This window comes from Myotis yumanensis, unplaced genomic scaffold (assembly GCF_028538775.1).
Source record: "Myotis yumanensis isolate MYYU_CA2020_CCGP unplaced genomic scaffold, mMyoYum1.0.hap1 SCAF_8, whole genome shotgun sequence".
NCBI lineage: Eukaryota > Metazoa > Chordata > Mammalia > Chiroptera > Vespertilionidae > Myotis > Myotis yumanensis.
The window spans coordinates 30,871,145-30,886,017 of NW_027223759.1; the positions used below are offsets into that span (position 1 = coordinate 30,871,145).

Genomic DNA, 14,873 nt, shown 5'->3' on the forward strand with positions numbered 1-14,873 from the left:
AGCAAGTCTATAAAATGGGATTGCTAAGGTTCATAAGACGACCTGACCAATTCTACAAGATAGACAGGAACCTTCTAATCTTCCCCAAACAGAAGGGGAGCTTTCGGTTATTTCTTTCCTCTAATAACAGAGAAAAGGTCCAATAGGATTAGAAGACCCTCAGTCAGCTAAATTCAATGATTTTTTGTTGAGGAGTTAATCCTCACTTGAGGATATTTTTTCTATTGATTTTTAGAGAGTGGAAGGGAGGAAAGAAGAGAGAAAGAAACATCGATGTGAGAGAGACACAGCAATTGATTGCTTCTGGCATGTACCCTGACCAGGGCCGGGATGGGAGGAAACTCAGGTACATGCTCTTGGCTGGGAATCGAACCCGTGACTCTTTGATGTGCGGGCTGACATTCTAACCAGGGAGCTACATCAGCCAGGGCTAAATGCAATTTTTATTTCTTTTTAATTTTAATTTTAACTTTGTATATATTTTTTTTCCAAGTTAAATTTTTAATTGAATTCATGAATTCTGACTTCCCAGCTGTCAGGTGCTCTGGGCAGAGCTTCTCGACCTGGTCAAGCTGGTCAGAACCATTAGGAACAGAGTCCACAGGCCAACCCCATCCCGGGAGCAGCAGATTCAGCAGATTAGGGATTCTGTCTGAGACAAGAAACCAACAACTGGGAGCCCACCTGTGAGATCTGTTAGAGGCAGAAAGCCTTGTCTTCCACTTTCTCCCTCTTCCTCAGACTACTTCCTAAAAAAATAAATGCAATGAATAAATAAAGACAGTTTTCAAGATGTTCACAGAAGGACTTTTTTTTTTACATTTTTCAACTAGTTAATACAAAAACATTACAACGATTGACTTCTTTCATTTAGTTACATAAATAAAACTTTTTATAAATATCTCTTTATAAACAATATAAATAACTTTAGAACATAAATACATTTATGCATGACATGAATTTACACACAGCAATGTTTACAGCTGGTTCTGTCAGTCTCTGAAAAACTGTCCCTTGTCATCACATCGGTGTAGGTGTGTGTTTCATGTATATTATATATGTAATATATATAACTTTTTATTTTTCATTTTCATAAACAAACAAACAATAGAATCATACCCCCTCCCCCAATAATAATAGAACAGCTGGTGTTGCCTATTCCCAGTACCGCAGGGAAGAAAGAAGAATGTAAAAGCCACGCTGCCTCGGAGTTGCTTCCAGATGACCAAGGATAATCTCAGTGAAACGGAGCAAGTTCCCAAGCCTGAAACACAGAGGGGACACGGGACACTCAGTGCTGGCCCTCAGCTGAGAGAGCCCGGCCTGCCAGGCCGCTCTGAAGCCTTCCTCCCCTTTCCCAAAGCAGCAGGAAGCAGTGTCCCTCCACCTGTGCCCCAGGTAGGAGAGGGGCCCTTCCACGCCACCCTGTCCTAGCCTCATCTCTCCTCCACTGTGACACTGGCACTCCCTGCCCCAGCACAGGTGGAACCAGAATGTCTGCCAGCCCCCGCCCCCCCCCCCACCCCGACCCAACTGCTGGCCTTGCCCTTGGCTCCGGGAAACATGGTGAGGAGAGGGGGATGGAGAATACCCTCTTTCCTGTTCTTACTACGACACAAACCCTCCATCAGGTGCCTGCTTCAGCTGTATGTGTCTGCATGACAGTGGAGGGAAACGAAACATCTGAGGAATCAGGAATTCTGGGCTCAAACCCCAGCTCTGATATTTATTTCCTGGATGGCCCTGGAGAGCTTTGAGTATGGATTTCCTCTCCCATAAAATGGGATAATAGCCACCTCCCAGGGTGTACAAGGGGCCATGCAGAGCGTCTGGGTCACAGCGGCCACTCAGTAAATAGCACTTGCTTCCCCAGCTGGCTTCACCTCAAAGGGTCTCCTTCTGAAGCAGAGGAGCTGGTGTCTCAGCAGCACATGGGGTGTGCTGGGTTAGAGCGATACCCCAGAGTCATTTGATGCGGGCTGTACCATCTTTGCTATTAGGTGTACAGGTGCTTTGGGGTGGAGGAAGGCATCCTCCTGAGAGGTGTGGTGCCCCCCCGAAAGAACAGTCAGTGCAGAGGGACCCCGGGCCTCAGTGGCCTGATGAACTCTCCCACAGCTCCCTTTTCTGACCGTCTCCTGTGTTTAAACAGATGACAGATGTCTGTGATGTCCCTGGGGCCCATGGGCAAGGTGTTCATTCAGGCATTGGCCCCACCCAGTCTCTGTCATTACCATTTTATAATCAAGACTATAATCATCAGCGGCAGTCATTAGGGTGGCTGCTTAGAGCTAAGGTCATGGGGATGGGAGGTGAGGGTGGGGTTCAGAAGGTTAAGGGTGTTGGAGGTGGGTGTTCAGCTAAAAGACAACTTTCAGGAGGTTGACCAAGTTCCCTGGACAAAAGGGTTGAGAAGTTTCAGTGATCTAGATTCCTCCTGCACAGCACCCATTGGGTCATCATCTGGTACCCACGGACAGGCACACCCAAGGACAAGGAGCCTCCGGGGACATGCATACCAGGGCCTTTCCGGGCCCTCACCTCATCTCCTGCTAACCCATAGAATAACATTTGTTTAGATTCCAAAGTTTGAGCTTGGTGCTTAAGTCACAAATGAAAAAACTGAGGCCTGTGTCTCCCAACTCGTTGTTGTTTAGACTAGAGAAAAGAGAGCAAAGCCAATACAGTGATAGCCACTGCAGTCTGGGCCCCAAATGACAGAGTCACCTATCCCTTGGCAGGGATGAGTCCGACAAACAGAGCCAAGTCTGGCTGCAGAGAGAGGAAGGGCACCAGCTAAAACCTTAGACAGGTGGGAGAGGAATGCCCAGCTGGGCGGGGCAGGGTTCTCTGGTCACTGACACAGGGATGTTTCAGGTCACCTTCTGTTAACATCTGGCCCTCAGTTGCCCATGAGTTAATCTGAGGAGGCATCTATAGCTCAGGTGAAAAAGTGTTCTGGCCCTAGCTGGTTTGGCTCAGTGGATAGAGCGTTGGCATATGGACTGAAGGGTCTCAGGTTTGGTTCCAGGCAAGGGCACATGCCTGGGTTTCAGGCTCGATCCCCAATAGGGGCATGCAGGAGGCAGCCTGTCAATGATTGTCTCTCATCATTGATGTTTCTACCTCTCTCCCTGCCTCTCTGAAGTCAATAAAAATTTTTTTTTTTTAAAAAAGGGGTGCTGTAATGTAACCTCACAGTGCGGTCTGATCATAAATTCCTAATTGTGCAGGTCATGGTGGATAGTCACACCTCAGGCCTATACCTTCCCTAGTAAAATGTTTATCTTTGCCCTAAACTAGCCCTGCCCATTTTTGTGTATCGAGGTTAACACTGTGGAAATGCCACAGTGATCCTCTTTTTCAGACCTCTCAGAGGCATAACCACCCTTGAGAGAACAGTAATCTTAACTATCCTGTAATCCAACCCATGCCTTGCTTTCTCCCATCTTCCTGTAATCTTCCTTACATTCTTGTTCCTTAATTTCAAATGTATAAAATAAACTGCTAAACTGTGTGTGTTTTTTTCAGAGCAAGATTTGAGATCTTGCTTCCTGGCAATGTCGGTTTAGCTCAAATAAACTCTTATAACAATTCTCTACAGATTTGGACATTTCTTATGTGGACAACTGTGGAAAAGGCTTAGGCAATGTGCTGGAGAGTTTTAAAAGGGTCTTCTCATTACCCCCTGGGGGGACAGGGTGTGGACACTGGTAAGACTTCTTAGGTGAGAGGGTAGCTTGGCCTGGGGTGGTACAGACAGGCTGTGGGACACGGAATGGCAGCAGCCAGGCTGCAGGATATGGCTGGAAACCAGTAGGGGTCAGATTCTAAAGTATTTGAGTGTCAATTTCAAAGGTGGGGACATGGTTTTTCCTTGGGCACTGATGGGCAGCAGGAATGCAAAGAAGATAAGGAGAGGAGGTGAGGACCTTTGCCACAATACATTTTCAGGCTGTGGCACCTGGCAGGAGCGGAAGGTAGCATGGGGTTTCTAGCCCTAGTGGAGAGTGAGGAGGCCATGCAGGAAACAGGGAGCCCAGGTATAACGGGCATGGGAAGGTTGACGAGGAGCTCAGTTTGGGACACGTAGGTTGAGTTTGCAAAATATAAGGTTTATTTTAGTGTCTTTTCCCTTGCCCTGAAATAGTGCCACAAACACTGAGGTTCGATCCTGAAGTCACAAGGGCTGCAGCAGCATCAGGACCCTGGACAGACAGTCTGCCCACTGCCACTGTTTAGAGAAGGGACAAGAATCAGAATGCTCTGGGGCCAGAAAAGCTCTCTGGTGATGCAAACAGCAGGCTATTCTGGCTACAGTAAGGGGGCAGGTATTTCTCCAAGTCTGTCCCACTTTAGGGACAAAAGACCTAGGAAACATCCTGACCTCTGAGCAACCTACTGCCTGGCACCATGATACAATGGTTGGCAGACAGACTTGCCCTGGGCTTGTATGTATGCTCTTCCTCCTCTGTTCCCACAAACCCCAGATCTCCCCTCCACGCTCCCATTTGGCAAATTGGGGCCAGTGCTGCTAGTCCACTTATGGTCCGGGGATGGCCGGAGCCCTCCAAACTGTCTCTGCTTCTCTGGAGAAAGCCAGGGGCGTCCATCTAACCTGAACCATTTCTGACCTTTCCAATGTTCCCTCACTCCATCCCTCATTTATCCATCTGTAAAATGGGATGATAAATAGGTTTTGGGGCAAATGACTAGCACACACATGATCTCATGTCCGTGTGCCTGGTTCCCCTCCAAAGGCCATGGGAGGCGGATAGGTCCCAGGGCTAGGGGATCAGAGGAATCGGCCTGGGGCGGTGAGGGGTGGGGGGTTGGAGGGGTTAAGGCTAGATTCTGGCGGGCGCTGAGGGGGAGCTAGGTGTACTGGAGCGCCAGGCGGCCAGGTTGGTGGTACTCACCTCCGCCAGGGGTCGCCGCACTAACATCCCAAGCCACTATGGGCGCCGATCCGGTCCAGCTTATGGCCGAAGCAGTTATTGCCCGAACTGGGGTATTTTCTGCGAAGGCGGTTCCATCGAGTATTGGTGTCGTGGAGCATTCGCGACCGGCTGCCCCTGAAGTTGACGGCACCGCGCTTCCTCTGTCCGCCGCTCTCAGCCTGGGACGCGGCTGCCACCTCCCCTAGCGGAGTTCGCGGGCCCTGTCCGAGAAAAAGAGCAGGCAGGTGAAGGGACGCACGTCGGCAGCGAGGGGGAGGTTGGAGGGAGACTTTCTGGGGCCCCTGATGCTCCAGCCGGAGGCGCCCGCCAGTGCGATTTGTCCCTTCCGAGTCCTGAGCGCGCCCCTAGAGATGCCGACCGTTCGGCACTGCATCCACCTGCCACGGGGCCATGGTTGTCCGCTCCTTCGGGGAGCCCCTTATCCTCCCTTCTTTTGCCGCTTGCCCGGCAGGCCACACTGGGTAGATGCTGCGCATCTATCGACATTCTCCCGACGCTGGGGACGTAGACCCCTGAATCCGAGCTTCCAGGGCTCCCAGTCTGCCTCCCAAGCTCATCTCAGAGGAGAGGACCGCCTTACCGCCCTCTCTGCTCCCTCTTAGGGGCAGCATCTCCTAGACCCCCAGCCCGCCCACACAGCCTCTCACAGTCCCGACATCCCCGCGACAGCGCCCACCTTCGATGGCACACCGGGCTTGGCTTCGGATTGCCAGAGCGAGAGTAGGGCGAGCAGCAGGGCGCAGGCCAGCAGTTGGGAGAGGTGCATGGTGCCCTTGAGGTGGAGGGGCACAGGCAGGCGGCAGCAAGAGCAGATGCCCAGGCAAACGCGGAGCGGGCTGGCGGGGCTGCTGTGTGAGCACGGATCCCAGAGCTACGCGGTGCCGACTGGGTGCGCTCTGAGCCCGCAGCTCCGCTCGCGCCTTTATAAATCCAACCTGCCGCTGATGTCATCCCCCCGCCCACACGGCCGCCCGGGCCAATGGCACGCGCTCCGAGGGCTGGGAGGGGGCTGCGGGGGCTCCCTCTCTGCCCCCACCCTCATCTCACCCCGGAGAGATCCCGCGGCTTGGCGGGCTCTCTTCCGATTGCACTCGGAGCTAGCTGCAAAGCGGCGCGCACAAGGGAACTCCATTTGCAGTAAGCGCGCGCGCTGGCGTGCCTAGCGCCGGTGCTCTGGCTGCCCTGCCTACACGCTTGTACCTCAATACACACCCTCTCCCTGGAAGGGATCAATTCCCGCTGGGCAGGTGCAAAGACAGGCTCAGAGGAATTAAATCACTTGCCCAAAGTCACAAGGCCACAAAGTTGGCACAGCCCGAAATCAGCGCAGATCTGCCTTGTTGCCAAACTCTTCCCTGGGCGCCTGACAGGCTCAGGCCTGGGGTTGCGGCTCCACCTTTTACCTGCTCGCCGCGAGTTCAGATCGCACGTATGCCTTTGGAATCCGGAGCAAGAGAACACGGTCGGAGGTTTAGGCGCAGGGGGAGCAAGGGTATCGTGGTTTGCCCGGGGTCGCAGCGGGGAGCGCAAGTCCTACACAGGAGTGTGCAAGCTTTTCGCCCGCCCCTCGGTGTGTTTGAGAGCGAAGAGCGAATAAGGTGGGCTACCAAGGCAGACCCGAAATGCGAGTGTTTCTGCGTGTGTGCGGTGGCATGGTGTGACAGCCCCTGGGGCTCTCAAGTGCGCATTCAGCCCGGCTCCGCGGTACATAATAAAGTCCCTGCGCCTGACCCGGCGCTGGCTTCCGTCTGCACCGACAGGGGCACGCCTGACCCTGTCTGCACCCACGCGAGGATCCACAGGGTGGGTTGTTCGCTCCAGAGTCCTGTGCACCTGCACAAGCTGCAGAGGCTTCTTTAGTCAGCCCCGATCCTCGTCCGGCTCCGGTGAGCTGTGACAGGTGGTCGCCTTCACGCTGTGACAGGTGGTCGCCTTCCCGTTTTCGCCATAGAGAGGTCTGTGGGACATGGCCTGCTGCCCACGATTCCCTCCGGCAAGGCGTCCGATCCCTCGGGCTCTGAGGAGTCCCTTGGGGATGGGGCGGAGAGCCCAGTATCCCAAGAATTGAGTGAGATGCAGGAAAACTATGCCTCCGCTGCTTCTCAGCAGGGCTGGGCTGGAGAGCGGAGAACTCCGGAAGAGGGAGGAAGCTCCAGGTGGGCGATGAAGTCCTCCTGAACAAAGAATGTGGCCCATCTGGAACTTCTCCCCGAGACTCGCGTTATTTACAGGGGCTTAAGGAGCCGGGCAGACTGACTCTAGAGCAGTGGTTCTCAACCTTCCTAATGCCACGACCCTTTAATACAGTTCCTCATGTTGTGGTGACCCCCAACCACAAAATTATTTTCATTGCTACTTCATAACTGTAATTTTGCAACTGTTATGAATCGTAATATAAATATCTGATATGCAGGATGTATTTTCATTGTTACAAATTGAACATCATTAAAGCATAGTGATTAATCACAAAACAATATGCAATTATATATGTGTTTTCCGATGGTCTTAGGCGACCCCTGTGAAAGGGTCGTTGGACCCCCCAAAGGGGGCGCGACCCACAGGTTGAGAACCGCTGCTCTAGAGCCAGGCACTGGGCTAGTTTCTATGGGCCAAGGTGCAGTGGCAGCCTCCAGTTGCTAAGACAACCCGGATTCCAGGAATGAGCCCCCCCCCCCCCCCCCCCCCCCCCCGCAACCCCTCACCTTAGGAGAGGAAACTGCACCAGAGGCAGGAAGGCAGCCGGAATCAAGAGGTAAAAGAATCAGGTGGTTCTGCAGGGGAGCCTGGACCCAAAGCCAGGAGGCAACAGCTCTCTACATCCCACCCTGGCACACCCAGTCAGAAAATGCCCACCAACTAATTGTGCCCCTAGCACCTTTTGCTTAAGAAATAACCTACACCCGAAAAAAAAAAAAAAAAGAAAAAAAAAGAAATAACCTACACCCGAGGCCTGAGTTTGGGTAGAAGAATCTCCTGCTTTTGAAGAGGATCCAGACATGAGCAGGGCATCCTATGTGAGTTCTGGTGAGTTGACTCCCCACATCCACACAGGCCCCCCAGATTGCCTCTTCGAGGTAACATTTGTAGAGTGGCACCACTCTTTCTATGAGGAGAAAGGAAGAGGAAAGGATCTGCAGGTGGCAATGAAAGTCCCTTTTCCTCTTTGCTTACTGGACAAAAAGGAGTGTAAGCAATCTGGAACTTCTCTGAGACTTGCCTTATTTACGCCGGCTATGTCTGGCAGACTGACTTTAGAGCCAGGCACTGGGCTGGTTTTTGGGGGCAATGGCTACAGCCTCTGAAATCCCTTATTAAGGACAGGTTGGAAGCTTCCAGTGCTCCATGGTCACCTCCTTCTGTAGGCTGGTTCTTCCTGTCTTTGTCTCTTGGATGTACTTGGTGACAGCGGGCAACGATCTAGGACTCCCTGTCTTTGAGAATAAATCAAAGTGAACTGTGGAGCAAGGCTTCCCTGGGGCAGGCTATACAGCCGCTCCTGCTGAGCCTGGGAGGTGGGGTGAGACGACGTTCTAGGCCTGGGCTAGAGGGACATTCAGGGAGGGAGGTGGTCGGCACATAACTGTCTTTGCAACAGAAGATTTCACACACACATCCCTGCTCTTCGTTGGTTTCATTGCACAGGAAGCTGCAGAGGAGACTCTGTGTTCCTCCTGGGCCTAGACTGGGGACTCAGGTCCTTCCTGCTTTTTCTTCATGAGGTCTACTTCTTCTGCTCTGGTCCCAGGAGCCAGGCCTGGGAACAGCTGAACATGAGCTGTTCGTGGCACTTGATTAAATGCTCAGTGTGAAAAGCTCTGATGGTAGAGGAAAGAGAACAGGCCTGGCAATTCCGCAGGGGATCCTGTCATTTGCCACTTTTCCACCCACTGAGTCCCCAAGGATCCACTGAGCATTCCTGCAGCCTGCAAAGCTCCAACCGGGCTAGGAAGAACCCCCAGGAAACAGACACCAGCTCTGTAGGCTGGAAAGGACGTGGCAGGGAGGGAGGGCAGCTCCCGCAGCCTGGGCTAGAGGGCGAGCTTCCTGGAGAAGGAAAAGCCTGTGCGGAGCCAGGAAAGGAGACCCAGCAGAAGGAGAGAAGGGAAATCTAGATGGAAAACAGCAGCTTCCCATTGGGCTAAGGGGGAACGCACTCAGGCTTAGAGGGATGCAATAAAAGAAAAACAACCAAATGAGAGATTGCTCCCACTAAAGGGCAACCCAGTGAAACTGAGGGGAGCTGGGAGGGCCTGATGTTGCAGAACCCAGCGTGCTCAGACCTAAGGAAAAAAGGCGGGGGTGTGGGGGGGGGGGGGCGGGAAGGCAGCATTCAGGTAGCGGTAGCCAGAGGAGGCAGGCTTGAGAGACAGGCAAGTCTGTGGTGGACAGTTCTGGAGGCAGGAGATGTGATAAAGTTGGGGAGGGGCTTGTCTTCCAAAAGTGGGAGCCTACTGAGCTCTTAGGGGTGCGGAGCGCAAGCAAGCCTGGGGGTCATAAAAGAGGAGGCTGAGGGAGAGTGGTCAGTTGTGGGGACACAGAGAGGGAGCAAGGAATGGGGAAAGTCAGAGTCAGGCTGAAGTGTGCCAAGGCCTAGGCATCAGAGAATTGCATAGCCGGGACCCTCTTCTCCCTCCTGGACTTCTGAAAGGTGGGGACATGGAGAGAAAAGATTTCATTTTTGTGAGTCCCTCTTCCCTTTTTCTCCTCCTCCACCAAGGGCAAGGTAAGGCTCTTGCATCTACCACGGACAGGCCCTTCCTTGGGACAGTCGATGCTCGGTTCTTTAGCAGGACCCTATGGGAGACGGGAGTGGGCCTTGATGAGGATACCTCCGGTGAGAAAGGTGCACAAAAAGGCTCCTGAGAGGATGCAGAAGGGATGGCGAAGGCAGGATTGTCCAGCACCCCTTTCCCAGAAGGTGGTAACCAGCTCCCTTTGGAACAGCACCCCCTCCTGGCCCTGGGGCCAGACAGAAGGATTCTCAGGCACACTGAGGAGGGAGGATTGCTCAGCCGCCCATCTGTTTTCTCTGTAATTATTTTATCCCAGAGGCCTCCTTCCAGCTGCATAACTTCCCAGAGAGGACACTGAGCAGGCGGTGAGCAGACCTCACGAAGGCCAGGCAGGGAAATTGCAATAGGACCCTGGCCAAGTCCCATCACTGCATGGGGCCTTCAGTTTCACCACCTATAATTGGGAAAAAGCAGAGTGAATCAGGAGGCCGGAAGAGAGGCTTCTGACCCCTGGATGAAGGCAGGACAAAGCAGCTGTGGCAGAAGAGGGCTCTGCATGTTACTGCACAAACACGCACACACTCCCAGACAGGGGGACCCTGTACCTCCAGGACTCCCTGGGACTGTTTGTTGGTGGGGACCCATGGAAAACACAGAGGCCCTGGCCTAGCCAGGTCTCCTTGGGCTTGGAACCCTCTCCAGGAGTCCTGCACCTATAGGGTCTGGCATTAGGAGAGGAATTGGAGGCCAAGGAAGCATCATCCATCCTTCCTAGGCCAGAAATTCCAGGAAAGCTTAACCTCATCGTGACATGAGGTCTTTGTCTGACCCCAGGACACTCCCACCTGATGAGCCAGCTGCTCTCTTTTTCCTTTCCCAGGGGCCCTGCCAGCACCTGCTGCAGATGGCCTCCAACCCTGCTGTCCTACGCAGGCCCATGACGTCAGAGTTTATCCCTCCTTTCCCACCCTCCTTCAATAAGAGACAGATAAGCTCCACAGAGAGCCTCAACAAACAGGCTCTGTTTCCTGGGGCGGGGTGGGGGGGGTGTGTTGTGGGGGGAGAAACTGCTCCCCATAAGGCTATCAATAGGCAGGCGAGGCAGTAGAAGCTGAGGCCTAAACCCTGAGAAAGTGAGCAGGGTAGTGAGGGAGAGGCCCTCCCCACCCAGGATGAAGCAGCATCCTGACCTCAGCGTGGAGCGTGCACCAGATGTTTGCAAAAGGAATGGATCTGCTGCTGGGCCCTGTGCCTGGGGACCTGGCTTGCCTTGGCTGAGTTTTGGAGCTTTTCCACATAGGGAGTGGCCCCTTGCTGCTCTGGGGGGTCCCTGCAGGGAGCCCAGCTTCTTGGTGTGTGCCCAGAGGAGGGTATCTATTGTCTGGTCTTGGAGACCGTATTACAGATTTGTTGGGGATCACAGTCTTCAAGGAAGGGGGCTTCTCCTGTGGATAAAAGAGTCCTCAAAGGGACTAGGGATGGGTCTGCCAGGGTCCAGGGCCACCAGTCAGCTCGAGGAGCCACAGCTTTGGGTTTTCCAAGCCAGAGACTCCCCTGTAGAGTTCTGCTCTAGGAGTGTGTGATCACCAACTATTTTCAGGTGAGAAGTCAATTGCTAAAATGAGAATGACCAGAAAACACTAGTGAGAGAGACAATCAGATGCTAATGAGGGTTAGGGAACGTATTTTTTGCAGTCTAGGTTCTATGGGAATTGGAAAATACTTTTAAGCCGCAAGCCACCCCAAATAAAAAGACCATAAATTGTCTGAAAACCATCCTTGTGCCTGTGTGGATTGTTTCTGGGCCCAATGTGCAACATCATACAACAATCCTTTTCTCCTGGATCGCCTGGGAGGGTCCCTGTGTCCCAGTGTTGGCTGGGCAAGGAGAAGAAGGGTCCTACCCCTCACATGATGGCCTGTTTTGCCTTGTGGCAAAATAGTTTAAGAGTGAAGTCCGAGGCTTAGAGTTCAATAGGTTTCAGAACTTCTGATAAGCAGCTGATAGGGGGGCTGGGCTCCATGGAGGTGGTGAGGAGGGGAGGCAGTCTGTGTGTGTAGTGGACACAGTGGCCAATGGTTTTTGTTGGTTTGTTTTGTTTTGCTGCCTGGCTTCTCAGCCCACTGGATAAGCTGAAATGCAAACATGCTTGCTTGCCTGGTTCCCCTGCACGATCCTCAGGGCCACTTACAGCTTCTCCAGCATTTTATTCCTGAATAAACGGGTCTGCCAGCGCCCAGCTGCCCCCAGACAGACCCTGATGTGAGGCCCTCAGCCTGCATCTTCAGTGACGGCTAGGAGGGAAGTGGGGACAACATGTAGAGAAGCACAATTAGGAGGGACTGGTGGGTCCCCCACGGAAATAGTGAAGCAAATCATCAGGACAACATCTGATGATTGGGTCCAGGTTGACCATGTTGGCCGTGTTGTCTTAAAAAATCATGTTTTTAATTATTTTCTATGGTGGTTAAAAATATCACACTGACGCTATAGCATGAGACAGTTCCCGACCCTAGCTCACAGCCTGGTGGGGGAGAGTTAACTTGGGTAAATGAATGTAACATATGCTCATACATATTACAAAATTGAGCAAATATTTCTAACTTCAGCACCTTCTTACCCCATTAGATCCAAATGTGTTTCTCAAGCAGAACAGGCTCCACGGAGCTAAGAGAAATAGTGTGATGAGTGATATGTTATGAGACAATCCAGAAAGCCCTGTGGTGGCTGAGTTGGGAAGTGGGGGTGGGAGGGGGGAGTCTGCAGGCTGGGCTGGGAGGTGGGGCGCCTGGCTTCAGAGAGAAGTCCTGCCTCTTCCTTTTACCCCGAGAGATCTTGGACTCAGAGGGATTAAGTGTCATACTCTGGACATCCTGGCCCCACACCTCCAGCTGCTACACTCGCCTTCTTTCTGTCCCTTTGAATTTCCATCTGGTGCCGACTCTAGGTGACTGCAGGGCAGCAGAGCAGTGGTCAGACCAGGGGGCATGGTCAGAGCTGCTCACGAGACCCTCTTGGGAGGTAAGGCTCATGAAAAAGATGTGTGACCCTCGGGAAAATTTCTGAGCCCTGCTGAGACAGGAGACCCTCAGGACAGGCTGGTTTCTGGCCAAAGGGCCTGGCCCAGGGGTCCTCAAACTTTTTAACGGGGGGCCAGTTCACTGTCCCTCAGACCGTTGGAGGGCCGGACTATAGTTTAAAAAAAAACTATGAACAAATTCCTATGCACACTGCACATATCTTATTTTGAAGTAAAAAAACAAAACGGGAACAAATACAATATTTATATTTGCATGTGGCCCGCGGGCCGTAGTTTGAGGACCCGTGGCCTGGCCAGAACCCGAGTGAAGGTGAGTGGCCTGGGCCTCTTTTGGTGTGACGCTGCTGCTGAGCACTGAGGCTCCTCCTGGGCCTGTTGTTTCCACAGGCTTCTCGTCTGGTTCAGCAGGGACAGTGGGGGAGCCTCAGCCTCTAAGTCCCACAGCCCCGTGAGTACGTCACTGTCACAGCCCTAATACCACGGGGGCCTCTTTCTCTCCCTCTGCCAGCTTCTTGGGGGAAAATCCTGTCTATCTCAGGAGCCCCAGCTCCTAGTACACTGCCTGCCACACAGTAGGTGCTTAATAAATGAACAGGGACAAGTCCACACTGGGCCTCAGGGGGGGCAGCAGGGACAGAGACAGCCTCTGCCCTCAAAGAAGGAGGGTGCTGGCTAAGCGACCAGACTCCCCATTTTGCAGATGGGGCTGTAGAGGCCCCAACTGGCCACCTGATCTGCCCTCAGCCACACACTGGGCTCGGCAGGCTGCTCAGGCCTAACGGCTAAGCTGGCTGAACTCCAGTGAGTCATAGGGATCGGGCTGGGGAGCACTCCTGCTTCATGTGAGAACATCTGCTGAGAGGAACAGCTGTCTCCACCCTGCGCTGAGCAGCTCCCGTGGGAATGTGGTCTGTGGCTTGGCAGAGATCGGACACAGCTCCTTCGCCACCCGTGGCATTTTCGGGGTGGGAGGGTGCTTAGAGTTCTGGGGCTTTGTCATATCTGTCAACAGCCATTTCTCTGGGATTGCATTGTCCCCTCTTCCCGTTCTTTCCTATTTTAATTTCTAGGAGGCCTGGAAAGGGCAGGGCCAGATTGTTTGGGAACACAGTGGTCATAGGGTTGGGGGAAACCCTATGTCAGGAAACCAGCCCTCTCAGGTGGCCAGCATGACTTAGGTGGTCTGGGGCCAGAGCAGGTTGGGACAGTGTTATGAAAGGGTGAGGGTGGTTGGGTTGCAGGGGTGGGGAGGGGTAAGGGGGTGGTGGTGGGCACCCTTCCTTCAATTGTCCTTGAGAGAAAAACCACTGGGACTCACCTTGGCTTCCCAGCAGCAGCGGCCTGGCACGCAGTGAGATGGAATGAATGAACCAGATCTGATCCATTAGAGAAACTCTCCCTCACAGCAGCCAGGGGATGGGGGTGGCGCTGAGGCTGCCAGGGGAAAGAGGCAGCACCTGGGCTGGGCAGAGCCTCCTTTCTGCCTTGGGGATCCTCACAGCTTTCTGACTCTCCTTCCTCCGTCTCCTCTGGCTGACACCCACCTGGGAGGTGGCTGCTGGGTTAGGGCTGCATAGTCTGGGGCTGAGACAGAAACAAGACAGTGGCTCAGATATGGGCAGGGCCTAGAGTCCACGTGGGTCTGGACTCAGAGTGGCTGAGCAGTCCCCAGATCAGGGCAAGACCTGAGGGGGATGGGGTGAGTGGGGTGTGTGGGGTGTGTAGGGGCAGGGCTGGGTGGGGAGGAGGGCCTGTTTAACCCCCCAGGCCTTCAACTGAGTTTACGTCCTTTGACTAAATAATTATCTGTTCAATGTGGAACCACAGAGTGGGAGTCAGGGCAGCTCTGTGTCTCCTGGGGGCACAGGGCACGGCAAGAGCAGGAAAGGAGCTGCCCCTGGCAGTAATCTGACCAAAGAGAACTTGCGGAGCAGTACTGAGCTCACAGGCACCCGCCGAGCTGGGTGGTGACAGGAAAGGCATGGCAGATCCTCTCGCTGCAGACCTGGAGGTGTGGGCCTTTCACATCAGCTCATTCAATAAAATGCTCCCCAGGCCTGGCCAGGCAGCTGTGTCCTGAGGGAAGAGCCCCTGCTGGCCCTGCCAGCCAATGCCCTCCACACCTGCTCCCATTTGCT

At 53.5% G+C, this 14,873-nt stretch overlaps 1 protein-coding gene across 1 annotated transcript; it reads right to left on the reverse strand.

Moving 5' to 3' along the window:
- Positions 1-866: 866 nt before the first annotated feature.
- On the reverse strand, positions 867-5,800 carry NPPC (natriuretic peptide C). Its single transcript, XM_070423347.1, has 3 exons — positions 5,638-5,800; positions 4,920-5,161; positions 867-1,264 (listed from the first exon to the last, which is right to left on the reverse strand). The coding sequence occupies exons 1-2, from the start codon at positions 5,725-5,727 to the stop codon at positions 4,940-4,942; spliced, it is 312 nt and encodes a 103-aa protein (XP_070279448.1). The 5' UTR covers positions 5,728-5,800; the 3' UTR covers positions 867-1,264; positions 4,920-4,939.
- Between the last annotated feature and the right edge of the window lie 9,073 nt (positions 5,801-14,873).

Bases quoted from the DNA above. Each gene is read 5' to 3' on its own strand.
- NPPC (XM_070423347.1), bottom strand. From the start codon at position 5,727: ATGCACCTCTCCCAACTGCTGGCCTGCGCCCTGCTGCTCGCCCTACTC. The intron at 5,162-5,637 runs GTGGGCGCTGTC...TTTCTCGGACAG, and splicing joins AGCCCGGTGTGCCATCGAAG to GGCCCGCGAACTCCGCTAGG.